The sequence below is a fragment of the Herpailurus yagouaroundi genome, unplaced genomic scaffold (assembly GCF_014898765.1).
Source record: "Herpailurus yagouaroundi ecotype Mexico unplaced genomic scaffold, PumYag 163, whole genome shotgun sequence".
In the NCBI taxonomy this organism is placed as follows: Eukaryota; Metazoa; Chordata; class Mammalia; order Carnivora; family Felidae; genus Herpailurus; species Herpailurus yagouaroundi.
The window spans coordinates 59,017,329-59,043,540 of NW_024412404.1; the positions used below are offsets into that span (position 1 = coordinate 59,017,329).

The 26,212-nt window shown below is 49.1% G+C and overlaps 2 protein-coding genes and 1 long non-coding RNA gene across 5 annotated transcripts; 2 read left to right on the forward strand and 1 right to left on the reverse strand.

Moving 5' to 3' along the window:
- Positions 1-5,785: 5,785 nt before the first annotated feature.
- On the forward strand, positions 5,786-23,722 carry LOC121037326 (deleted in malignant brain tumors 1 protein-like). 3 transcript variants are annotated; one of them, XM_040486670.1, is made up of 13 exons: positions 5,786-5,941; positions 9,932-9,964; positions 10,081-10,119; positions 10,289-10,327; positions 10,735-10,773; positions 12,699-12,737; positions 13,483-13,521; positions 15,055-15,366; positions 15,980-16,021; positions 16,572-16,604; positions 17,141-17,316; positions 20,187-20,554; positions 23,261-23,722. In XM_040486670.1, the coding sequence occupies exons 7-13, from the start codon at positions 13,506-13,508 to the stop codon at positions 23,550-23,552; spliced, it is 1,239 nt and encodes a 412-aa protein (XP_040342604.1). In that variant the 5' UTR covers positions 5,786-5,941; positions 9,932-9,964; positions 10,081-10,119; positions 10,289-10,327; positions 10,735-10,773; positions 12,699-12,737; positions 13,483-13,505; the 3' UTR covers positions 23,553-23,722. The 3 variants fall into 3 exon arrangements, with proteins under 3 accessions (XP_040342604.1, XP_040342606.1, XP_040342605.1); XM_040486672.1 differs by lacking the exons at positions 5,786-5,941; positions 16,572-16,604 and having other exon boundaries at positions 9,854-9,964; XM_040486671.1 differs by lacking the exons at positions 5,786-5,941; positions 9,932-9,964 and having other exon boundaries at positions 10,080-10,119.
- On the forward strand, positions 5,804-8,356 carry LOC121037484 (putative DMBT1-like protein). Its single transcript, XM_040486930.1, has 3 exons — positions 5,804-5,937; positions 6,708-7,045; positions 8,292-8,356. Exons 1-3 carry the CDS (start codon positions 5,804-5,806, stop codon positions 8,354-8,356), a joined length of 537 nt encoding a protein of 178 aa, XP_040342864.1.
- On the reverse strand, positions 10,688-20,204 carry LOC121037331 (uncharacterized). Its single transcript, XR_005793720.1, has 2 exons — positions 19,488-20,204; positions 10,688-11,477 (listed from the first exon to the last, which is right to left on the reverse strand). It is a non-coding gene; the product is annotated as an uncharacterized LOC121037331 (long non-coding RNA).
- Positions 23,723-26,212: the final 2,490 nt, after the last annotated feature.

A 26,212-nucleotide genomic window follows, 5' to 3' on the forward strand; every position in this document is an offset into this window, starting at 1 on the left:
CCTCCTCCACTCTCTTTCTCTCTCTTTCAAAAGTGAATAAAAACATTAAAAAATTTAAAAATAAAAAGAATGAAGGGACTGAAAGCATCACTTGGTCTTTCCCTGACTCGGACCGGCTCAACAGTTGACCAGCTCACATTTTAAATTAGGTCAGCTGCTTGTCTGCGGCACAATCTTTAAGAGTAAAATGCAATATGCAGAGGGGTTAGGAAAAAGAAGTGACCCCAAACCTCAAAGAAAGCACCAGGGTAGGTTATACTGGACAGCAGTGATGCCCAAAGAATGCTTTCTTTAAAACATACCTGCCACGCTCTGATTTTCTTGAGTGTGCTTTAGCTGCTTGTCTTCCTGGTGCATGTGGCAGCAGGGTGATGGAAGACTCCCCCAAAGAGCAATGACCTGAGAAGGGAATCCATCTAGAATAGAAACCGTAGATAATCCACAAGGCTGAGGGCCCACCGACAGTTAACTGAGAGTTAAACGTGCTTGTCACCTAAGATGTTGTATCCTGTTGTGTTTCTCTCTGTCCTTAGCATCTTTCCCAAAGCCGGCAGAAGTGCCCACATCAGCAGGTAAGCTGTTCCTCTCTCCTCCATGGCCTTCCCTCATTCGAGTTTTAGCTCAGAATTACCCCAATGTTACTACCGTGGGAGAAAGTGTCCCCACTGGAAACACTGCTCCTCAGCCTCAGGTGGGTGCCCGAGGGCTGAGAGTGGCCCACTGACCTCAAATCTCCCCCCAACCCCACCTTGAGCTGTCTTTGGCTGTGTCCCCATGAGCTATTCTTGGCTGTGTCCTGAGCACATCCCATCTCTGCTCCCTTCTGCGACGCTGTCCTCTGAACACGAAGGGCGGTCTGGAATAACTGCCCTATGAGCTCCCAGGAGCATCTATGCACATGTGACAGCACCTGATCCCGAACCAACATAGATGGAGCCTTGTGATCATCACTTGATCGGTGTGTGTGCAAGGGCAGGCAGAGAACATTGTGCGTGTGCATGCACACACACGCGCGCATGCACACACACCAATTGGTGTGTGCATGTTAGCATCTCATGAAAAAACCCAGCAAACCCTGTGAGTGCCAGAAGCCAAGACTTCAGGACACACAGTGAAGAGAAGAAATGGCTCCATGATGAGGCGGGTCTCTGGGCCAGCGGGCTAAGGAGCAAAACCATTTCCCAACCAACTGTCACCTCAGGAAACACAGGAGGTAATACTCAAGGCAAAAATTAAATGAGTGAAGCAGAGTGAAAGGGGGAGTAAATCTATCGCCATCCATCACCCGTGCACAATTTCCAAGAGCTGCTGGCTCTTCTGTGGCCTTTCGGATGAGCCTTGATGGAAGTCATTGCTTGAAATTGTCCCCCAGGGTCTGGGTCTGCGGCTGGTGAATGGGTCAAGCAGGTGCGAAGGCCGAGTGGAAGTCCACCACGCGGACACCTGGGGCACGGTGTGTGTTGACAGCTGGTCCATAGAGGATGCCCATGTGGTCTGCAGACAGCTTGGCTGTGGCCCGGCTGTGTCCGCCCTCTCTGGGGCCAGTTTCAGCCCCGGGTCAGGCAGCATCCTCCTGGATGACGTCAAGTGCACAGGAAGTGAGTCCTCACTGGGGCACTGCCCTCTCAGCGGCTGGCTCACACACAACTGTGGGCACCACCAGGACGCTGGTGTCATCTGCTCAGATGAGCGCAGGTCCCTTCTGGGCCAGTCATGGAGCTGCCACGCCAAGCTTGAAGTTAGCAGATGGAGTCTAGAAATGTTCCCACGCTTTAAACCTTCCCCACGTCTGGGACAGATTTCTGTTCGAACTCTGAAAAAGTTGCGAGCTCTTTAATGTACGGGAGGGCCCCCTTCCACTGCAGTGACCGTCAAGGTTAATCCATTGGACAATACAGAAAGCAATGGCGCTTGTCTCATAAAAATTGTCGGGAGGATTACACAAGGCATTCAACACCTACTCAGGCATATGGCACTCTATAGATGCGCAGAATGTTAACTCTATTGCTGGTGGTGGCATTTTCGTTATGAACGCAAATTCTTTCAGAATGACTACCCCAGAGTTTTTGGCCTGGTGACACAATCCACACCTGGCTGTAAAAACCCAGAGGGGACAGCCCTAGACGCATAAGAAAAACTGTTTACACAGGCTTGTTGAGTGACGTGTAAACTGAGACAGTGACCTTCGAACCACTCCACTGCCCTGGTTTCTGTTATGAAACCACCCCTGCGTCTCCTTTGTCTTTGTAGATTCTACACCTGCTGGACATACAGGCATCTGAGCGTTCACATCCATCTTATTTGCTATTTGGTGACAAGCCATCTAGTGCAGGGTCCCCATGCTGGGTCTCTCTCACCAACCTTAGCTTGCCTTGACAGTGGCTCTGAGCTCCAGACCCTCCCCAGAAGGCAAAGTCCCAGAACTGTTTTCCATTCCCCTGGGGCCCTACTCTGCACCCAGAGGAGAAGCCATTCTGGGTGTTAACAGGCTTGATGCCCTCCTTCCTGTACATGAGGTCTGCATTTCAGCAGGACGGAGACACCGGTTCCTTGACCCAAAGCTCTGTGGTTCTGAGAAGGTGCTGGGCCTGTGGGGCCACGCCTTCACAATCCCGACATCCACGTTATTTCTCTTATTTTCTTACACTTAACCAGAATAATACATACACCTGTATCACCTGTATGAGCTACCATCACATTTTAAATGCCAACTACCTACGGGCACCTGGTTGGCTCAGTTGGTTAAGCCTCCAACTTTGGCTCAGGTCAGGATCACACAATTCATGAGTTCGAGCCCTATGTCGGGCTATGCTGGAGCCTGCTTCAGGCTCTGTGGCTCCCTCTGTCTGCCCCTCCCCCGCTTGCGCTGGAGTGCATGTGCGCGCACTCTCTCTCTCTCTCTCTCTCTCTCTCAAAAATACATAAACATTTTTTAAAAAAAATAAATGCTAACTATCTGATCAGAGATTGGATGGGGTTGTTTAAAGGCAAACTCACGCATGTGATATAGACGGTACTGAGGAGATTATGAAATTGCATTGTTGGCTTAGAAGATACTTACAATGACTACTTTCTTTTTCACATGTACAGTTGCTGCAACTCCTGGGGAACAGCCACATGTTTTCCAACCAATAGGTATTTTTTCCGTCCTTACATTTTGCGACTTCTTTTCTTAGGCTGGCATTTGTGGCCCACAGAAATGTAGCCAACATAATTTTCATGGCCCCGGTGCCGTACGGAATAAAAGCTGTGCTCATCAGAGACAAGCTGGTGGTATGGTGGGTTCTCCCCCTGTGGGGACCTTTTCAAGCCGAGCCAGTCACCCACCCACCCTCAGTGGCATCACTGAAAGGCCCGTAGGAAGGTCCTGAGCCACACAGTGCTCTTGTGGGCCCTTCTCCAGGGGGACCCCATGAACCAGCCCCATCTCTGGGGCTCAGAATCTGAGAACCAGGCTCATCTGCTTTTGGTTTGGGGGTAAGTTTCACTCAGTGAGTATCTGACCTTCTTGTAGGAGCGACGCCCCTCTTCTGCTGTGCAATTTTCCAGCCCCAACCTTCTCCATCATCCTCCGATAAACACCTCATCCTTTTTAAAATTCAAGTAAAGTGAAATTAATTTTGTTCTGAACATTCCAAACATTCTTTAAGAGACCTGGGTAAAAAATGTGAAGTCTGAACCCCAAGCATCCAGCTGAACTGTTTTGAATTTTTAGAGAAACCACATGACAAACGACACCCAAAAGAGAATAAAAGCAGACAGTTGGGGTGTTTTTTCTTTAATTTTTAAAAATATTTTTATTTATTTTTGAGAGAGAGAGAAAGAGACAGAGCACGAGCAGGGGAGGGACAGAGAGACAGGGAGACACAATCTGAAGCAGGCTCCAAGCTCCGAGTTGTCAGCACGGAGCCCGACACGGGGCTCGAAATCGTGGACCACGAGATCATGACTGGAGCTGAAGTCAGACGTTTAACTGACTGAGCCACCCAGGCGCCCCAAGACAGTTGTTTTTAAGTGGTCATCTGCAAAGCCACCATGCGGCCCATATTTCCATAAGAAATGGCCCACTGACAGCAAAACACTATGGAGTTTGTGCTGAATCTCAGAAACAAGAAGCCATCACATGGTCTCCTCTGCATATATGATTTGCTTTCCCGGGGGACACAGACTACAGACGGGGCTAGAATTCTCCAACTGGAAATGCTGTCTCGTTTGAGAGTCCGGGGAACCTTTTCAAGCCTCTCTGACCTTTGGTTCCTGCAGATCTGCCGGTGGTGAGGCTGGCGGCGGGGAGCAGCAGGTGCGAGGGCCGCGTGGAGATCCTCTACAACGGCACCTGGGGGACCGTGTGCGACGACCTCTGGGACCTGCCGGCCGCACGGGTGGTGTGCCGGCAGCTGGGCTGCGGAATGGCACTGGCGGCCCCGAGGAGCAGTCTGTTTGGCGATGGCTCGGGCCCCATCTTCCTGGACGATGTGCGCTGCACGGGCGATGAGACCAGCCTGGGGCAGTGCATCCATCGTGGCCTGTCGGTCCATAACTGTGGTCACCACGAGGATGCCGGAGCCGTCTGCTCAGGTACCTGAACTCCCCCTAGACTGGGTTCCCTCCTCTGCCAGGCAGGCCGACCCTAAAGGCTTGGGGTTCCAGGTCATGAAAATGGCTTGTCCCGGTTTGCCTGGAGTTTTCCCATTTGGAGCACAGAGAGACCCGTGTCTCAGGAACCCCCTCAGATTCCGCTAACCCAGGAGGGTGGTCACACTTGTCTGAAGTGTACCTGATATCACAGCCCACTCCCCTGGCCCTAAGAAGAAGGGAGATCCTATGAGCAAAAAACAAACAAGCAAACAAACAAAAAACATGCCTGTAAAGCAGGAAGTTATACCCCTGCTCAGGATGGTTTTTCATTGCCAGGAATGATTTTTCGATGTGCATCAACATCATAAATTTCTCATGAAGGTATTTCTCAGAAAGAGCTAGATGGGAAACCTCTCCTGAGCTGCTGATTGCCCAGCTCGCGATTTTCTTGCTATTAGGGACAATTATATGCAACCATTCAAAAAAGCTGATTGAATGTTGAAAAACCCTGCTTTGTTACCTTTTGTTACTAAATAATGCGCGCAACAAACATCTGTGACCCACCTCCCCAGCCCCTCCACCCCCCACGTTCCCCCCCTCCCCCGCACCATCACGGCCCAGAGCTACTCCTGTCTCACAGTTTGCGGAGGGGAAACAAGGTTCCCAAATGGGGGAAGATACAGACAAGGTGGGAATATTTCTATCCCACCTTGTTGTTGGGTAGTGTGGGGTTTTTTGTTTTTTAGTTTTTTCAATGTTTTTTTAAATTTCTGAGTGAGAGAGTGCAAGCGGGGGAGGGGCAGAGAGCGAGGGGGACAGAAGATCCAGCTGTCAGCGCAGAGCCTGATGCAGGGCTCCAACTCACCAACTGTGCAATCATGACCTGAGCTGAAGTCAGATGCTTAACAGACTGAGCCACCCAGGCGCCCCTGTTGGGTAGTTTTGTTCTGTTTTGTTCCATTTCATCTGTAGAGTGAGCATTTGGTGCTACAAAGAAGTCTTGGCATCCCTCGATGAGAACTCTGAATTAAAATGTCATGAGAGGCTCATCTGTCCTATTTTGTAGTCTCAGCTCCGAGTGGCTCTGGATGGCTCCCCCTGGAAAAGCTCAGATAGATGCTTCCAATTAGCCTCCGTAAGCCTCGGTCTCACCGGCTGAGGGAAAGGAGGTCTCAGAAGTGCAGTTGCCTTTGCCAGGATTTCCCGAACCGGCACACGGGGACAGATGTGGGTTCACGTGCCCATTGGCTGGTGTGTCCACGAGCGTTTCTGCAAGTGCGCACCTGCTGACATGAATGCCTTGCGCTTTCTCTTTCAGCTGTCGAAGCTGCCCCAGAATCAGCGGAAACAGCTCCTGCAGTTGGTAATCCTTTGACTGCTTCCTTCACCCCTTCCTAGCTATTGAGTCTTTCTAGCAGACTCCCTGAGGTTACAGCTGGGCATGTCAGGGCTGGGGTGGATTCGGCCCTGCCATGGAGGGAGATGTGGCATGCAGGGCCCGCCACTTGTCTAGTCTCTGCTTCTACAATCTGTCTAGCTGTTGGGGCGCCTGGGTGGCTCAGCTGGTTAAGCGTCCAACTTCGGCTCGGTTCATGATCTCGCAGTTCATGGGTTCGAGCCCCACGTCGGGCTCCGTGCTGACAGCTCAGAGCCCGGAGCCTGCTTTGGATTCTGTGTCTCCCTCTCTCTCTCGGTGCCCCCCACCTCTTGCATGCACTCTCCCTCTCTCAAATAGAAATAAGCATTAAAAAATTTTTTTAAATAAAATCTGCGAATCTGGGCCAGTGTGCAAGTTTGGCTCTACGAAAATAATGAGAAGTTGAGTCTGACCTATTTCCATGCTGTTGCTTAGCAATTTAATGACTCCATTCTGAAATAGATATCTGTCCTTATCTTTGCAATTATATTTCAAATGCAAAGATGGAAATGAGGGAACAAAATATCTGAAATCAGAGCTCGCCTGGAAAAGCTAGTCACTGCATTGATAAGTACTAATTTGACTTTTTCCTATGGGGCTTGGAGACAGGAATAAGAGATTACAGAGTATAGGACTTCGGGGTTCGCTACAGTAAAAACTACAGGAAAGTCCTATGAGAAATTACTTGCCGGAAGAGTTAATCCCGTTCCAGTAACAACCCCGAGTCTTCCCCAGACCTGCCCATCATCAGGCTGGCGGATGGGAGCAACCGCTGTGAAGGTCGCATCGAGGTGTACCACAACGGCACGTGGGGGACCGTGTGTGATGACCTCTGGAGCATCGGCGCAGCCCGCGTTGTGTGCCGGCAGCTGGACTGCGGGGAGGGCGTCAGAGCCCTGGGGAACGGCCACTTTGGGGAAGGTGTGGGGAGCATCCTCCTGGACGACGTGCAGTGCCGGGGCAATGAGACCACACTAGGCCAGTGCCGGCACCTGGGTTTGTCCATCCACAACTGTGGCCACCATGAGGACGCCGGGGTCATCTGCTCAGGTACTCACTCCTGACTCTCTCCTGACGCTGCTGGAGCCACAGCTGTTGGGGTGGGAGAGAGGGACTTGGAAGTGCATGTGAAGAAGCTCGGGTCCCCTCGGCGTCCTCCAAACACACACTTAGGGTCTGTTCTCAACATTGGTTTGGGGAGGCCTCTGGGCCATTCTTGGCCTCTCTTAACCTGCTGACCTACCCAGTGCTTGAAGCTACATTCACCAGTTCACTTTAGAGCCCCTGGTCTCTGCCCTCTTCAAGGACTTGCCAGATTCGCTGTTATTCACCCACTGGGGTCATTGCTTTTTCTAGTCTATGTCTTATGTTTTGAGCCTTAAAGCTGACTTTGTAGTACCGCTTTGGGGAGTTCTGTGAGCAAAACCCAGTCCCTCTCACCTGTACCCCTTGTGAAAGCATCAACACTATTTGTTTTTGGTCTCAGGGGCTTGAGATGGTCTCCTTTTCTATTTTTTTTAATTCAGCCCACACATATATTATCTTAGGCTGCCAAACAAGTAGAATTCCAAAAGCCAATTGGATGAAATGAAAATACCCACTGCTTTAGAGCAAAGACAAGAATAATAGGATTCAGTGGACGCATCCATTTATTTTACAAATATTTGTTGGGCACGTTGCTGGAGCCAGGCAAAACTCTACATGAACACGTGGTGGTGAGGGAAGCAGACAACAACCTGCCCTTGTCGGGCGTCTGTTCCAGTGCAAGGGTTCAGGATCACTTCCGTGTTTCAACCCCGATAGGTCATTAACGACAATAAATGAACATTGACTCAGGGGTCCTAACATGTTTAATTATGTTAAGGGGCCACTGTCTTTTCATATTCAGATCTTGGCCCTGTGTTTTCAACGAGTGAGTTTAGTGAAAATGAGCAAATCCATGTTAAGAACCTGAGGTCAGAATTAGGAAGGCTCTTACTACTTTGCAGCCCTAGGAAATATTCGCTCTTCACGACATCGGAGAAACAACCTTTCTGACCCACGCGGGGAGGTTCTACTGTCCTCGCAGCCAACGGATGGTTCTCACCTCGACCTTCCTGCAGCCCACCTCCACTTCAGTCTTACCAAGAGGCTTTTCTCGTCTTCAGTTTCACATTTCAGAAGCCGTTTTTGTATCTAATTTCAGTCTATCCGAGGCATAAATGTTTTTGGGAAAAAGATGTCTTCTAAATGTTCTGTTTGTGGGTGGGATCTTTGTTCAGGTTTTACCTCATTGTGTTCTGTTTTTGTTTTACAGTTTCAGCATCAGCCACAGAAATGACCACTTCACCTGGTAATTTTCTTTTCTTGCTTGCCTTATGAACCTCATAGATGGCTAGATGGCCTCACATACCGTTAGGGTTAAAGTTTATGCATCACCAGAAACGAAATATCAAGTTCCTATCACACTGCCATAAGGTGCTCACATATTCACCGAATGCTTAGTAAACTAGGCAGACGGTGCTTACGTACCTTTCATAGGTATGTGGGATGCCGTATGCCTGGTTTGTTCCCTTGGCTCTTGGTATAACGGCAGGTCTCTGAGGTCAAGTTATAGTGAATTGAGCCTCTTTAGATTCACACACTGGGAATTCAGTGAGTTCCTTTTTTTTTTAATTTTTTTATGTTTATTCATTTTTGAAAGACAGCAAGAGACAGAGCACAAGCAGGGGTGGGGTGGAGAGAGAGGGGGACACAGAATCTGAAGCAGGCTCCAGGCTCTGAGCTGTCAGCACAGAGCCTGATGCGGGGCTTGAACTCACAGACCACGAGATCATGACCTAAGCTGAAGTCAGATGCTTAACTGACTGAGCCGCCCAGGCATCCCTCATTCTTTAGTTTTTAAGTACGTTTATATTGATCTGACTCACATAGGCCACCTCTATATTCCCTGATGGTGAATGAATTCTGGGCAGCCCAGCTAACTGCATGGACCAACGGATAGATTAGTTCAGCCAATTCAGCCAAACTCCAAAATAAGTCATGCACTGGACTGACTGGCGGTCTAATGTCAACTGTCCATGGCGAGAGTTTCTCCTGGAGACCAACCGCAAAGTGGGTATTGCAAGAATGGTGGGGAGTTCAGCCATGGCTTTGACTGATCCCCCTCAGACATTCATCCAACATTCAGGGAGGGTAAACTTGTGTCAGGCTCTGTGCCAAGGTCCTAAGGGATAGAGAGTTGACCAAGGTAACAAGTAACACCCCCCCCCTTGTGCAATAGATCTTGAGTGATGCTGGTTGCAATTATCTGAGGAGCTCCTGGTGTGACTTTGGGTTTAACAATTTTACATATAGAGTGTTAAAGGTTTATTTGTGGGGGGCACAATAAAGAGGGTGCTCTCCTCTACTCTAGGTGCTAAAGCAATTAAATAAAACACCAGAGTTAACACCAAAAATGGCCTTTTTTACTGAGGGCAACTCTTAATACAAGAGGCAAATGGACTTAGACTGAAGTCTAGGTCTTGGGACAGCCCCCCTGGAGAAAGTTCCGGTCTATAGAGGTCCCCCTTTCCTGTGTCACTACCTTCCAACCATTTGAGGAGAGGACGGAGGACCGGGCAAAGAAAGCCCTCCATTTGAAGAACCTTTGTTAGATTAGCCCATATCGGGAGAAATTTGGACCAATGGTTGTTGTCCCCTGAGCAGGTAACGTCCACCTTCTCCAAGGGGAGGAGTAAAGGGTGGGCCAAAGGAATGGAGATCCAATGAGTAGAAGGGGGCCTAGAGGCAATGGCGGATCTAGAAATGCCCTGCCATTGCCTCTGTCTGAAAAGCAGGAAGACAAGTCAGGCCAGTCATACTGATTACAACAGCCTTCTTTATGTGTGCTGTGTCTTAGGAACACATATGCCTGATACGGCTGTCATATTGTTTGTTATTTTTGTTGACTTGCAGCTTCAGTCGCAACCACCGTGACCTCCACACCAGGTAAAACACTGTCTCCTGCCCCACTAAGTGCCTCTTCTTGGGGTTCCGTTCATTGGACTAGGTTGTTCCATGGAAATTTAGGACACTGGTTTTAGGTTTCTTCTCTTTTTCTACAGATACCTCTTCAACCTCAGTGGAAGTGACCTCTCCACCTGGTAAAGTCTCTCTCGTTGTGCTGTTTAAATTCTGACTTGCCTTGTTCTGTTTAGAAAACGAGCTCACGTCATGACCACTTTGACCACAAAGTAAACTGAATGAAAAGACACACTGAAGTGTCCTTTTTCTCCCGGTTTCAAGTGTCCTATTCTCTCTGTCCATATACAGATATATCTTCAGCCTCCACAGAAGTGGACCCGCCCTCTGGTAATGTTTTCTGCCTGTCACATTTCTTAAGTTAAATGTGACCAACTCTCCTTCTTTCTGTTGGACAAATGAACCTGTGTACTGAATATTTTGCCCGTGGTATAAGCCCCCAAGTCCCAGCTTCGTGTTCGGTTCATACATCCGTAGACACAGAGTGGTCCCTACACTGGGGAACACCCTCTCATTGTCGCCCTGGCCCATGGGAGGCGAGGGCGGGGGCTCCACACTCCACTTGCTCGGTGGTGTGTGTTGTGTTACAGGTGAGGCTTTGACCCACCCGGCACACGCAAATGCGAGACAACTGGACTGTGATCGTGTTGGCTCTCCCCGTACACAATTACACTTTCTACCACACTGTTGTTCCAACCAAAACATTCTATTTTCTTTTCACTCTTCTTTGGTTGCAGACACAAGTCCCACTCGGGAAGAGGAGACCTCTTCACCAGGTACGCTCTCTGCTCTTTGCGGCAGCCCTAGTGAATGACTTCCTGAGAAACCCCAGCCCAGCAGGACTTACACACCCAGAGGAAACACTTCCTGTTTTTCCCAGGAGAGGTCAGGGGAGATGGGGGGATGGGGGTGGTAGGGAAGCTCCAGACCGCTACCTCAAAAGTGGCTCTGATTCCGAACACGGTGAAGGCAGATGTGAGGACGGGATGACTAGGATAAAAGGGCGTCAAGGGTCAACCCTGGAGGATACCTTAGAGATGACCCACGGCAGCAAACCTCAAATGTTGACGTGCACGTGAGTGGCCTGAAGAACTTGTTAAAACGCAGATTCGGATTCACAGTGGCTCCAGGGTGGAGTCTGGATTCTGCATTTCTCAGGGGCTCCCAGACGATGCTGCCGATGCTGCCGGTCGGTCAGCAACCGCCCTCGAGGAGTAAAATGCTAAACCACTACTCTCGCTTTGGAGGAAAAGGAGGCCCTGAGAAGGAGGACACTTGCCACTGTCCTAGCTCAGGCAGCCAAAACTGAATACCACAGACTGTGCGCGTTAAACAGCAAAGACTTACTTCCCACAGTTCTAGAAGTCCTAGATCAAGGTGCCGGCAGGGTCGGCGTCTGGTGAGGGTCTTCCCTTGGGTTGAAGATGGCCACCTTCTCGCTGTGCGCTCACAGGGCCTTCCCTTCCCCAGTGTGTGCTCCCTGAGGGGGAGAGAGACAGAGAGAGAGGGAGAGGATGGGAGCTCTGATGTGTCTTCTTATAAGGACGCTAATCCTATCAGATCAGGGCCTCCCCTTATGACCTCACTTAACCTTGACTACTTCCTCAGTGGCCCCATCTCCAAATACAGCTACACTGGGGGTTAGGGCTTTGACATATGAATTTTGAGGGGACATAACTGAGTCCACAGCAGTCACTGAGCAAGCTGGGGATCCCAGCTCCCAGCCAAGGTCCTTTCTGCTCCCAGTCTTTGCCGATGAATCTGCCTGTGTGACTCCATTCGATCCGTTTGACGCTGACCTCCTGAGTAGCAAGGCCTATCGCTTTCTTTTGTTCTATTTCCTTTCTTTTCAAGTCCTGGTTACTTTGAAGGCATAATGGTGCAAAAGGCAGTGAAGCCAAGCTTAGGACTTCCCTCTCGCTTCCACTTAGGGAGAGTTCTCCCTGCCTCCTTCCATCCCTCCCTTCCTCCCTTCCTCCTTTCCCTGCCCTCATCATGACCTCACTTTTGGCAGAAGAGTCCTTCACTCATACTTCTCACTGACTCTTGACCTCACATGAGATGAGTTTTTCTTTGCAGACCCGGTTTCACGGGAACTGGGCTGCTTTTCATGCAGATTAAGTGGCATCACACATCTTTACAAAAGCGTGACAGCACAATCACTTCCTGCCCCTGGGAGTGTGAGGGCAGATGTGGTAACCATCAGACCATTCCCTTCCTTCCCCCTCATCCCCCTTCACCCCAGAGCAGGCAGAGTGAATGCGACTCCCACATTTCATGCTCCCGGAAGGCAGAGTGCTGCGGAAAGGGTTATGCTTCGGGGCCTCCCAGGTCAGAACTGAGGATGCCCCGGTCATGTCATACAAGCCCTCTGGGTCTCAACTTCCTCATCTCTGACACACTGATGATACTTCCCTGGAGCAGCTGCTGTAGGGATTTGAGGTGTGAATTATACGACACATCCTGGAAGCTCTAAATGGGATTTATTCATCTGTCCTGCAAAATGCCAACCGCTCATATATCATTTCACTCCCGGATGTGTGAGTCCACGAGATAAATAAGCAGGTGGATTGTATTATATACAGCTTATGGATCAGGCTTATTTTCATAAGCTTGCAGTCCACTGCATAAAATTTCAACGACATCCAATCTTAATGCTTTCTTTTCACCGGAAAAAAATCTCTCTTTTTTGTGTCGGCAGCCATACATCTGATTTCAACAAAAGCGACATCATCACCTGGTAAAGCTCATATGCCTGTTGCTAGATTAACTCTTCGTCTCATAATTATTTATACAACCATATTCTATCATAAAATCCATTGTTACTTTTCCTACCTTGCTTCCCTCTGTATATTTTCATATGGAATTACACCTCTCAAATATTATTTTTCTGGTTTTTTAATATTTTTTAAGTTTATTTATTTTTGTGAGAGAGAGAGAGAGTGAGAGGAGCAGGGGCAGAGAGAGAGGGGGACAGAGCATCTGAAGCGGGCCCCACATTGACAGCGGAGAGCCTGATGTGAATGAAGCATGGGGTTCAAAATCATGAACTGTGAGATCATAACCTGAGCCACTTAACTGACTGAGCCACCCAGGAGCCCTGATCTTTCTCTTATCAAAAAACATTTCTGAGAAATCTGATGGGTTTTCTCCATTTCATTTTCAGCCCCTATAAACATTTTTCCTACAAAATCTAATACTTTTATATTTTTCCTATAAAAATTTAGTATATTTATAAGGCTTCTTTTGTGACCATTCAGCAAATTATTTTCCTTTTGGAGAATAAGCACCACTTGTTACATTTTGATAAAAAAAAATAAAACTTGGTGGATGGTATTTCTGCACCTAAACCTAAGCAGAAACTCAAACAAAACTATTAGTCTCTGAACCTCCAGAAAATGTGTGGGTCTTTTTCAGCTTTGAATATAAATATGTGACTTTGAGGATATGTGTTTTTTTTAAGCTCAGGTTTTCTTTTTTTACAGTTACAATTTCAACTGGTGAAGACATGATCCCTTTGCCTGGTAATTTTTGTTTGTTCCTAAGCACTTAAATTATCAAATCATTATCAGTACTGTTAGGATCGTAATTATTTATTTTTTTTTTTCAAAGTTCCTGCTCCTTACAGAAACCTTTTATGAGTCATAGACATATATGTGTATGTAAATATATATGCATATGTAAGTATATATGCAAATGTCTATGTCTATGTCTATGTCTACACATACCTTTGTGCGGCAGGAGCCCCAAATTCACCTCCTGAGGCCTGACCCAAAAGATACTTGCCTTTATTCATAGTTCAGCCAAGCATGGTTATCTTGCTCCAGTATCACAGCAACCAATTGCATAAGGAGAGAGCAACTATCCTAAACTAGGACACTGCAGTCACAGAGAAACCACAGCCAGTGGTATTTATTAGCATTCACTAAGCATCTTCTATGGGCCAAACAGAGCAGGAAGTTGGAAAACAGTTGCTAGCAACCCCTCTTATATGAAGACAAATCATTTTACACACATCTATGGGTATGGAACCACTAACACTCTAGATTTTTAAAATTACTTTTACTTCTTTAAGCCACCTTTTTTTGACCTATAATGATACACAGTAAGTTGCAAACATCTATGAGGTTTTTCTAACGTATACAACTATGTAACCACCACCACCACCACCACCACCACCACCACCACCACCGGAATCAAGATCTAGAACATTCCCATCACCCCCAAAAGTTCCTTCATGTCCCTTTGCAGCAAATCCCCCAGGCGACCGACCACTGGTCTCCTTTCTGCCACTGTAGGTCAGATTTGTTTTTCTAGAATCGCATATCAATGGGATCAAATAATACGTGCTCTTCTGCGTCTGCTTTCTTTTGCTTAACAAATTGTTTTTGAGATTTGTCTCTATGGTTCCTTACATTGGCATTTCGTTCTTTTTTATTGCTTAGTAATATTCCACTGTGTGGGTAGTCAGCAATTTATTCATTCCCCTCTCCCGCTGGTGGACATGTGTGGATGGTGGAGAATTCTGCTACGCACAAATCTTCCGACGCACATCTGTTTCCTTTATCTTGAGCAAACACCTGCGAGTGGAACAGCCAGGCCACACAATACACTTTGTGCAGTTCAAGGGTTGGCTTTTATTCATCCAGAGTAAAAGGAATTTCACTGGACAGATGTTGTTTGCTAAGCCACAGCAGTGCCTCAATAATTTTACTCCAAAGATTTGAGGGGTTTGCCATTTTGTTTTCTTTGGGGTCTTGGTACTTTTGTGTGACGATTACATTCTCATCACGTGTCTGGGCAACTAGGCTGACAATATCCGCCATTGTCTGCGGCCTTCAGTTAATTCAGGTTTGACTTTTCTATGAGAGAGTGCAGGGGGTGGGGGGACGGGAAGGAGGGAGCGAGAGACAGAAGGCAGCACCGCCTGGCGTGGTGAAGCTCCCCGCAGTGTCATCTCTTCCACTGCAAATGACATGCACGGAGCAACGGAGGGCAGCTGTCACACCTGTCACCCCCGCGACCCCCTGTTTCGCTCTCTCTCTCTCCTCCCGCAGACCCTCCCCTGCGCCTGGCGGGCGGGCGCAGCCGCTGCGAGGGCCGGGTCGAGGTCCGCCACCAGGGCGCGTGGGGCACGGTGTGCGACGACCACTGGGACATCAGGGACGCCCGCGTCGTGTGTCGCCTGCTGCGCTGCGGCCCCGCGCTCGCCGCCCCGGGGCGCGGCCGCTTCGGCCCGGGCTCGGGGCCCATCCTGCTGGACGACGTGCGCTGCACGGGCACCGAGGACACGCTGGGCCGCTGCGGCCACTCGGGCTGGACGCGCCACAACTGTCGCCACCGGGAGGACGCGGGCGTGGTCTGCGCAGGTGCCGCAGCGCGTCGGCGATCGGGGCTGTCCCCGGGGCTCCGTCCCTCTTCCTCCGCCTGCGTTCCTAAGGCCAAGGCCCTGGCTGCTGGGATAGCAAGGGCGCATGTGAGGGCACAGTCGTAGGTGGACACCCTTCTTCACCCTGACCTGGCCGTCGGAAGTCAGAATGTCGGCCGGCATGTCCCTCTCACCCAAGATTTGGCCTCTGCCTTTCCTGTAGTACTTTTTATTACCGCCCGATACCCCTCTTGGCATTCTGGCCTCCATAGCTGGACCCTGTTTGGGGTGGAGTAGTAGTTTCTTACATTTGTCCTACATTTACCCGGGGAAATCTCAGAGAGTTACGGAATTCTCAGATTTGGTGAACAAGTCCGAGCCCCCTTTGTCTGTTCCATCCTTAAGTTTTTTAACAGGCAAACCAAAGAATCACTCTATTGCTCTTAGCTTTACGTGGGAGTTACTCTTGTCTTGCACAGAAATGGATCACAAATAGAAAAACTATCAGAGTCCCCCTGAGACTAACAGTCCCGCAGAGAGCCATAGAGTATGAGTCCCCTGGGGTCTTGGGATCCTATCTTCCAGACCCTCACTTTCATTGTGTCTGCTCACAGTTCCAGCCATGCCTCCTGCTGTCGGCGGACCCACTGGCAAGGGTAATTCGCTTTCCATTCTTGGATCATACACCAGGGTTGATTGGGTACAGCTACCGAAGGATCAAAGGTCTGGGGCCAAAAGTATCAGAAGGGGTTGAGTGAATCTGGCCAGCCATGCTTCCTGGCCAGGACCCTAGCCACAGGTGACTGTCCCGCCTTGCTTCTGTGCTGGGGAGGCCTTCGATGGCTATGAACTGCCTACTTCCCGGCCTGAGATTCCGAGCATGTCCTGTGCATAGGAAGGGACACCAGCCCGAATTCACTCATGTGATGGTGTTTATAATCTGCAAAGCCCTGTATTTACTATTCTCTTGGTGTTGATGACACCCGTACTCTCAACGCTTCTTCACGCACACCGGGATCCCTCCCTCCTGCTCCATCGGGAGGTTCTGGGCCCTCTTTCCCTTCCCATTGCTTGGAGTACTCTCAAGCCATGGTGCTCCAGCTTCCGTAGCTCAACAGAATGAGCCCATTTCCTAGCACTGCATGTTCTACTGCTGCCTATACCCTCCTCCTCCATATTGCACGGCTGACGTTTGCTTCTCACCAGGCCTGGCTGCCTCTGCTGTACCCAAAGACAACGGTAAGCTCTCCCCTCTAAACTGCGGGAAGGCGGAACTAAGACAGGCAGTTGTCCCCGGGAGACAGAACGGGTTTTGAGGGGGCACCAGCTTCTGTCTCCACCGAGATCTCTCACATGTCTATCTACTCGCCGGGCTTCAGGAGGCTGGGGAAGAAGCCTCTTAACACCTATGCTCCCTCCCTCTTTGCTCCCACGCCCTTGCCTCAAATAGATGTACATTCAGCCTCGGGTGTCCTCAACACGGGAAAGGGGCCGTTCTCTAAATCTATAGACGAGGCTCTGACTCCCGGCGCGTGGGACGTGTGCTGTGTGTATAAGACTCCCATGATATGGTGTGACTTTTTGGAAAAGAGAGCATATAAATAAAATCAGCGGAAGTCAAGTCAAGGGTGGGGGGTGATGGGAGCTGAGGCACCCCCCGGGCGCAAAGTACTGTCCATGCTTTATAAAGTAAGCACGCACCCATGTCCCGGACCGACGCGCCCAGTGTACCAAATCGTCTTTGTGAGCTTCTCCCCATGCTCCTCCTCCTGCAGCCTGGCTCTCCTGCTTGCCTCACCTCTTCCAAGTCACCATTGACCGAGGTTATCTCCGGAGGCTGGGCTACTCCTCCTGGGACATCCACTTAAATGATGAGCTGTGTCGTCCCCACGTCACAGGGCGCTATCTGATCTTCAACATTCCCTATGGTCACTGTGGCACCGTCAGACAGGTAAGAAACTGACGGGGTGGTGGTACCCTTCTGTGGATGGAGGCCAAGGAGAGAGATTTGGAAAGTTCAACCACCTGTTAAAAACCTGGCAGGGCCAGAAGGCACGGCCATGATTTTGTTTCTGAATTCAGTGAGACCTGGAGCACTCACTAATTTGTCTGAAATTTTCCTTCCTTTTGGGAATTTAGAGTACGTACTGAATTTGGAATACACAGTAATAAGTGCTGAGTGCTGATGGACTGATGGGTGGGTAAATAGACAGATGGATGAATGGATAGATGGATGGATGATGGGTGCTGTTCTTTTAGCTCCAAAGCTGAGCATTTTCCACAACTTGCTTCTTTATTCACCGTTAGTGCACACCTACTATGTGCACGCTATGGCGCTGGGCATGGGAGAGGACAAATGATCTGACAGCTGCGTTCTAACCAGACAGCTAGCTGTATTCCGCAATCAAGAAAGCATAGACAGGGGCGCCTGGGTGGCGCAGTCGGTTAAGCGTCCGGCTTCAGCCAGGTCACGATCTCGCGGTCCGTGAGTTCGAGCCCCGCGTCGGGCTCTGGGCTGATGGCTCAGAGCCTGGAGCCTGTTTCCGATTCTGTGTCTCCCTCTCTCTCTGCCCCTCCCCCGTTCATGCTCTGTCTCTCTCTGTCCCAAAAATAAAATAAAAACGTTGAAAGAAAAAATTAAAAAAAAAAAAAAAAGAAAGCATAGACATTTGGGTATAATGAAATGTGTATGTCTGTCTCATTTTCCTTAACCACCAGCTTATTTCACGAGACAATGTCACTGAAGTTAAGGAAACAAGCGAAGAGTGCGTAACTACAAAATCGCACTTTTCTCAGCATACCTAACAATGTACCATCAATGTACCACGTTACACAGCATGGTCTCCATGCTATTCCTCTCTTCCTTTGTATCAGTATTTAGACACACAGAACAGCAAACATTTGGCATTGTTGGAGGTTTGATTCATCCAATAGCCTGCATGACGCCAAGTGACCGCTTCACTCCATACTTCACATTTTGTCTAGTTGGTTGTGCAGACCCATGGTCGTCCTTATCCTTTTTGCTCTGAACCTTCTAGTTTTTACCTCAGAGGTTTCTGCCCCAGGGGCCGTGCCGGAAGCCCCCCAGTGTCTGCGCGGCAGGCACCCCGGAAGCTTCTAGGCCATCAGGGAGAACCCTGGCAGTGTCCTCTGTGGCCCCGGCTGGCCTAGCTCCTACAGCACTGGGGCCAGAGGACACCGCAGGTCAGGAACCACTTGGGGTGATGGCCAGTCCCAGACCACCCACGGCGAAAACACTGCCACAGGAAGGTCCTGTGTGTGACTGCAGAGTCAGGGAATAAGCAAACCTTCTAGGTGCTGAGGACACAGCGGCCAACGAGACGGGGGCCGGGCTCCACAGCTCTCACATTCGAGAAGGAGGCACTGCACAAACGCACATATGAGAATCATTTCACAGACCTTAAGATGGCAAGGAAGAGAATAGGAGATGATGTGGGGTGGAAGGAAGGCCACTTCGAATAGGGTGGCCAAGGAGCCGAGGCCTGAATAAGGAGACGGAGCCAGGTAAAGGAACAGGGGGCGTGCTCCGTGCAGGGGGGCTAGTGATGAGGCCCCCTGGGCAGCAGCAAACTTGGAGGGCTTGAGGAAGAGACTTGAGGAGTCAGCACCGGGAAGCCCAAGGTCAGGTTGGAAGGGGCAGGACCATGCAGTAATGGAGTTTAGCTTTTCCTCTAAGCTGTGCATGTGCATCAGGTCAAGGGACAAGGGAGACGCTGTTTCTTTGGGGCACAAAGAAAAAAATGTCTATTTTTATGGATAAAGTGTGCAGAACGTGAAGAGTGTCTTTGTTGTATTAAAATGTCATAATGGAGGCTGGGAAGGGGCAGGGGGATCAGTAGGAAAGGAAAGGTCTAAAAAGGTGGGGGGCACCTGGGTGGCTCAGTCGGTTGAGCGTCTGACTTTGGCTCAGGTCACCATCTCACGGTTTGTGAGTTCGAGCCCCACGTAGGGCTCTGTGCTGACAGCTCAGAGCCTGGAGCCTACCTCGGGTTCTGTGACTCCCTCTCTCTCTGCCCCTCCCTCACTCACGCTCTGTCTCTTAAAAAATGAATAAACGTTAAAAAAAAATTTTTTTTTAAATAAATAAATAGAAAGGCAGACCTGGTCTGAGCTGACGGGGTGGTCCTTGGAGGGTTCCCAGGCGGACGTCAAGGGTCTGAGTCACACACGCAGAGGCTTCCTGCAATCCACGTCGCTGGGCGGGCTGAGTCTCTGGACAGCACACAGGGCTGTGGGGAGGAGGCTGCCGGAGGCGACGGCACCTCACACAGTAGTCTTCAGCACCCCCTTAGCCCTTCGAGTCCTGCTGGATTTGAAGGACAAGGCTGAGACTCAAGGCGAGCAGGGCCAGGCCCCCAGCTCATAGGGAGCCAGAACCCCTCTGGGGCCAAGAGAAGAGAGGGGTTGGAAGAGAGGAGAAAAGCACAGTGGGCTATGGTCCGTGCCTGGCTGAGAATACCCAGGCTGAGGTGGGGGCACGTGTGCAGGAATTGGGTGGAGAGAGCGCCGGGCAGCCAGCGTGGACCCCCTGCCCCGCCTCATACCAGCACAGCTCGGCCCTCACAAGAGGGAAGAAGGGAGGGCAGGCTCACACACCGGGGCTCCTTGCGTGCTCCCTGAAGTGCTATGTCACTCCGCCGTGGCACTAGGTACCACAGGAGGCAGCCCCGAGGCCCCCTGCCTCCAGCTCGCCGGCCGACTGGCACCCAGCAGGTGTGTGGAGAGGCCTCTGCCGGTGTAGGAAGGTGCTTGTCAGGGAGCCAGGAGCACTGGCCAGAACCTCCCCTCTCGTCCTCCCAGGAAAGTCTTGGCTCCCTCAGCTACTCCAACTCCATCAGAAGCCGAACACGGGGCCACCCTGGCCGAGTCATCGTGCGGCACAAGATGCCTCAGCTGAAGTTCACCTGCAGGGCGGATGGCCCATCTGCAGTTGACATCAGTCCCGGGGCTGACGTCCCAAGGGAGAGCGTCGGCTATGATGTGTCCATATCCTTCCTCGAGTCGCCCATCAGCCTGGGGCCACACTATGCCAGCCAGAGGAAAGCGGTCTTCCTCCAGGTCACACTCCAGAGCCCCGACCCCAGCCTGAGGCTCTTTGTGGATACCTGTGTGGCTTCTCCAGATCCCCGTGATTTTACGACTGTCAAGTACGATTTGATCCGGCACGGGTAAGGAACATAGAAGGCCTTCTAGGGTTGACTGTTATATTCAGGTGGCATTCCTGTGGCTTCTCTGGTAGATCTAAGTCGTGACATGGTGCAAGATAGTCCTCGTTATGCCCCAGAGGTAGAGTCGGGCCCCTACTGTCCCTCTGATCTCAGCTGGAGACAAATAGTTATAGGAAGCCTGGACAACGTCCCTTGAATCCCCAAAGAGTCTTGGGCAAAGGCCCTGCTGTCCTGGACTCTGCTGTCCCATCTCACCCTTTCATACCTGTGCCTCCCTTCCCTCTGTGTTTTATGACTTTGTTACACTCCCTATTTGTGGTTCAGGCTCTCAGGCATCTGATCTACCCTGATGGGCTGGCACGTCTTCTCAGCCTAAACTCTTATAGTGGTGAGATTCACTATGGCTGTTTTGATTAAGCAACAAATTGCCAAGTTAGAACTTGGGTATGTTGTTTGCCTTCATAGCTCCCTTGCCCCCTAACAGGAGCAAACACTTAGAGATGGGCCATTGGTGACCGGTGCAAGACAACAAAACCCCATCACTTACTGGTGGCAGCTTCAAAGTGGTGAGAGCCACATGGGACGCATCATCGTGGTACCTGTTTCCAAAAGACAGGGGGAGGGGCAAGACGTAGCACTGTGCACGGGTGGCATGACCTATAGCATGGGAGGTGCACAGGTGTGGCATTGAACCGCACTGGGTCTCGGGAGTGAGAAAGCTCTTCCCTTTCCATTCTCTTTACAAATAGACCAAGGAGAGAGACACAGTTTGGTGCCAGAATTTTAACAGCCGACATTCTCCCAATTCTGCTTGTTTAGGTTTAAGATGCTCTTCTGTTTCTAATTTCCTAAGGTGGATTCTACATCTTTCTTCATTTCCAACACGTGCATTTGATTTATTTGATTTTGGTGAATTGTATATTCATTTTCACTTAGTTCGAAATATTCTTTACATTTCTCTGGAGACTTTTTCTTTTACCTCCGGGTTACTTTGAAGTCTGTTGTTTGATTTCCAAATAGGAGTTCTCCAGCAACCTTTCTGTTTTTGATTTCTAGTTCCGTTCCATTGTGACCTGAAGATACATTTTGTGTGATTTCTTTTCTTTAAATTTGCTAAGGTGTGGGTTATGGTCCAGAATGTGGTCTATCTCGGTGAATATTCCATGCAGGCTTGAGAAGAGTTGTGTTCTGCTGGTGTTGGATGTAGTGGTCTGGAGATGGCTGTTAGTCTAGCTGATTGATGGGGCTTTTTAGGTCATCTAAATCCTTCCTGATTTTCTGCCTGCTGGTTCTGTCAATTTCAGACAGAGGGCTGTTAGTGTCCAGCCATCACCGTGGATTTGTAGATTTCTCTTTGCAGTTCTATTAGTTTTTGTCTCACGCATTTTGATGCTCCGTTGCTACATGTATACTCATTAAGGGTTGTTGTGTCTTTTTGGAGGGCTGGTCTCTTTATCATTATGCAGTATTCCTCTTCATCTCTGATCATTGTCCTGGCTCTGAACTCTGTTTTGTTTCAAATTAATATAGCTACTCCAGCTTTCTTTTGGTTAGTATTAGCATGCTAAATCTTTCTCCATTCCTTTGCTTTCAATTTTTCTATGCCTTTATCTTTAAGATGGGTGTCATAGACAGTTATTAGTTGGAACTTGGGGTTTTTTGTTATTGTTGCTTTTGTTTTATCTGCTCTGGCAGTCTGCATCTTTAAATGGTCATACTTAGAACACTCACATTTAAAGTGATTACTGATATAACTGGATGAAAATCTACCATCTTGGTAACTATTTTCTATTTGGTGCATTTATTCTCTGTTTCTACCCCTATTCTCCTTTTGCTGTCTTCTCTGGTTTCAGTGGAGCATTTTATATTACTCCATTTTATCTCCTCTCTTGATGTATCATTTATACTTCTTTCCTTAACTTTTTCCATGGTTGTACTAGGGTTTACAAAGCACATTCTAATTCTGGAAAGAGCCCAAATGTCCATTGACTGATAAATGGATAAAGAAGATTCATCAAAAGGAATGAAATCCTGCCATTTGCAATGACAAGGACAGAGCTAGAGGGTATAAGGCTAAGTGAAATAAGTCAGTCAAAGACAAGTGCCATATGATTTCACTCACATGTGGAATCTAAGAAATGAAACAGATGAACATAGGATGGACGGGGGACAGAGAGGTAAACCATAAAACAGACTCTTAATGATAGAGAACAAACTGAAAGTTGATGGAGGGAGGTGGGCGGGGGATGGGCTAGATGGGTGGTAGCGATTAAGGAGGGCACTTGTGATGAGCAATGAAACTGATATTACACTGTATGTAACTAACTTGGATTTAAATAAAAACCTGAAACTACAAAAACCCCACATTTTAAAATACTCAAAATTCACCTGCAAATAAGACAACCACCACCTTTAACTTCCCCTTTGGGCAAAATAGAGCAGAGCTTCAGAAGGCAACAGCTCTAGCTGGAATTTAATTACCTTGTTTGGTTTTTGTTGTATTTCTCTCACAGTTACCTGTCAGGAACAGTGGTTTTTCTACTCACAATAGTATTTTAAGTTTCTTCATAAAAGAAAGAGTGGGTAGTGGGAAGAGGTGTGTTTGGACTTCATATGTCTGAGTCTAAGCCTGATTATTTGAGTTGGGGTGCATTCACACCATCCTTTAAGTTAATCCTTGTGGCTGGGGGTGGTTTCTTCTATCAGGTGCATCAAAGACAAAAGCTATGTCAACCTCCACTCCCACCAGAAGAACACGGCCCAGTTCAAGTTCAACGCCTTCAACTTTCTCAGCAGCTATGATGTGGTGTATCTGCAGTGTGAGGTCGCCGTGTGCAAAGTGGGGGACCATTCCTCCCGCTGCTCCCAGGGCTGTGCAGAGCGGAGTAAGAGGGATGTGGGCCCCACAGAGACCACAGAAGAGCGGACTGAGCATTTCCAAGTGGTGGGGCCACTGGAAGTCCACAGAGGGACGGGTCGGAACAAGACCCTTGTTTGATTTCTCCACTTTTCACATGATTCTGTTATTAGAAAGCAAAGTCTATTTCCCTTCCGCAATGTAATAAGTTTGAGAAATCAGAAGTTGTCCACACAGCGACAGGTGAAACTGCTAAAGAAGTTCTCTCTGAAGTTTGTTGCTAAATAAACCTTCTCTGATTACTAAACTTCCAGGCAGTCCCTCTCTTTGCCAGCCGGAGATGCTGCGTTTTCTAATTCTTCACTACCAAGCACGTGATCATTGTCTTAACTGCACAAAATGTTATCAAGAACAGAGTTCTCTCTCTCTGTATCAAATTGCCAATTTAAGGCATTTTTTTTAATTGACTCCTTAACTTTCAGATGCTGGTAGGTGGATCTTTTTGTTTCTGTCCCTTGAGTGATGTGAGAATTTCTTTTCAGAGCTCACTAAGAGTCTTAGGAAAAATAAACTAAGTGTCAGGAAATCACTAACCCTAATAACTGATCAGTTGAATCAAACAGGTCATTTGCTCATTTACTTGTTATCACTTACTCAAAACAAGCTCATTTTGCCCATTTCAAAGGGAACAGATTGCACCTCAGCTTTGTTGGGTTTGGGCGACAGCTTTGACATTGACAGCAAATGGGAGTCTGAGACCCAATCACACGAACCACCCGTGACTGCTGGCTGAGCTACCATGTACTCAGTCTGTGTCCCAGATCCTCAAAGCTTTATAGGAAAGCTAAAAAGTACACAGGAAATCTGAAGAGTACAGAAAGAAAGGCTTGTATATCCCACACCCTCCTGAGAAAGGAGCTTGCTCTCTTTGTATCATCACAGAAAGAGGTCTGCACTAGGCTCAGTCTTTAAAGAGACAGTTTTGGATGAGGCCATTGTTTTTTTCTTTGCTTGTCAAGAAATATTCAACAGCAATGTTTGAAATATGAGTCCTTAAGGCCAAGAGATTTTTCCTTTCATTGTCATTAAATAGCAGTATGAGATAGGATGAATATGGCCAAGTCCCCCGGGGAGGAGGGCAGGGTTAGGGGGAGCCTGGGAGCTAACCCTGAAGTCCCAAGAGATTAAAATCTGACGAGTGACCCAAGGGCGGACATTGCCTCCAAAGGGGAACATCTCAGTTTCATTTCAAACGTGCCCTTCATCGACAACCATCTTGCTAAAAATAGGTTACTGACGTTTACTTTGATGATGTTCCCTGCTTATACCTAGTAGAAGTTGATGAAACATAATTACTGGTCAGTCTGGTGAAGCCTGTATCTTTAAATCAGAAGTTAATCATTTGTCACCCAGTGGCTTCATCTTCGGTCGCATGATTTTAGCATCGGGCATCGATTTCACCCAAGGGCTTCAGATGAATTAAGGGGTTTTCCAGGTAAGCTGTGAGCTGCTGGAGTTTCTACTTTCCAAAGCTTATCTGCCCAGTAACTGCAGCTATCCAAATGTGTTGAGGAAGTGAGAGGCTAACAGCTTCCAAACTCAGCATCTTAGGACTTTTAACAGGTGCCTAACGTGAAAAGTATCGACATTGAAAGGACTGAACTTTTCAGAATAAATAAATAAGGGGCCACTGAACTTCCCAGCCAGGCTCTCTGGCTGTGGCTCAGCTAACAGAAGCCAGGAAGTGGCCCTTTCCACAACTATTCCAGGTGATTCTTAGGGACGCTGAAGTGTAAAAGCCATGGCCACTGCTAAGCATCCTGTGCTTTCTGGATCAAAATGCACTTCACAGAAAACTGCAACCCAGAAACACCAATGGGTACAGACAAAAAGGCCCCAAGAGAAGTCTGCTGTCTCCAGCTAAAGGACGGGTAAAGGAGCAGCCAGGCAAGACAGAAAACTTTTACACAATAGCCACCTGGCTCCACGCACCATGGGTAAAACTGTGGCCCTACCCCCAGCCTAGCCAACAAAGGTGAAGCGGGGAGCCTAGACTTTCACCTGCCCTCAGGATCCTTACATCTCCCCTCCCCTGCGCAGGGTGGTGTTACCTGTGGGCAGTAACCAGAGCCTCCCCAACACCCCCCAGGTCAGGCGGAGACCAGGTGGGGAGCCTAGACTTCCAACCCCACCCTTTAACATCACTCTGGGTAGAGCCAGGACCTCAACCCTCATCCAGAGGTAACAAGGCAACTCCACCTTCCGGGGGGAGGGGGGGGGCAGCAAGGTCACATGGACAGCCTGGGTTCCACCCCGCTCAGTGGTAATGAGGTGACCCTCCCCATCTTGTTTGCACGTGCTGATATTCCATTGCCCAATTTGCTCTTAGCCTTGCTGACATACCTTGTTAGGCACGCGTCTTGGATACAGCATAATGGAGTCAGAATTTAGCGCTGTGAGACATTCTGAAAATCCTCTTTTAGGAAGTGAGTCTAGTGACCGCTCTGGTGTGACACCCACATCTCCCTCAGATGGGATCACTCATTCTTCAAGCTGCCGGGAGTGTTGGTGGCTGATGGCTCTCGGCCCCACTGCTCTGCAGGAATTCCCTCGGCTCAAGGCAGCTGCCTCAGCCCCATTCGTTGGCTTCAACCACGAGTGGTCAAGGGAGGCATGTAATGGCCGGAGCACCAAGCCTCAGCCTGGGGCCTCTCTGAAGAGCCGGCCCAGCCCAGGATTCCTGGGGGGGTTGACGGGGCTTTCTGCTGCGACCGCTTCTCCGCTCACCAACTCCCCTGCCG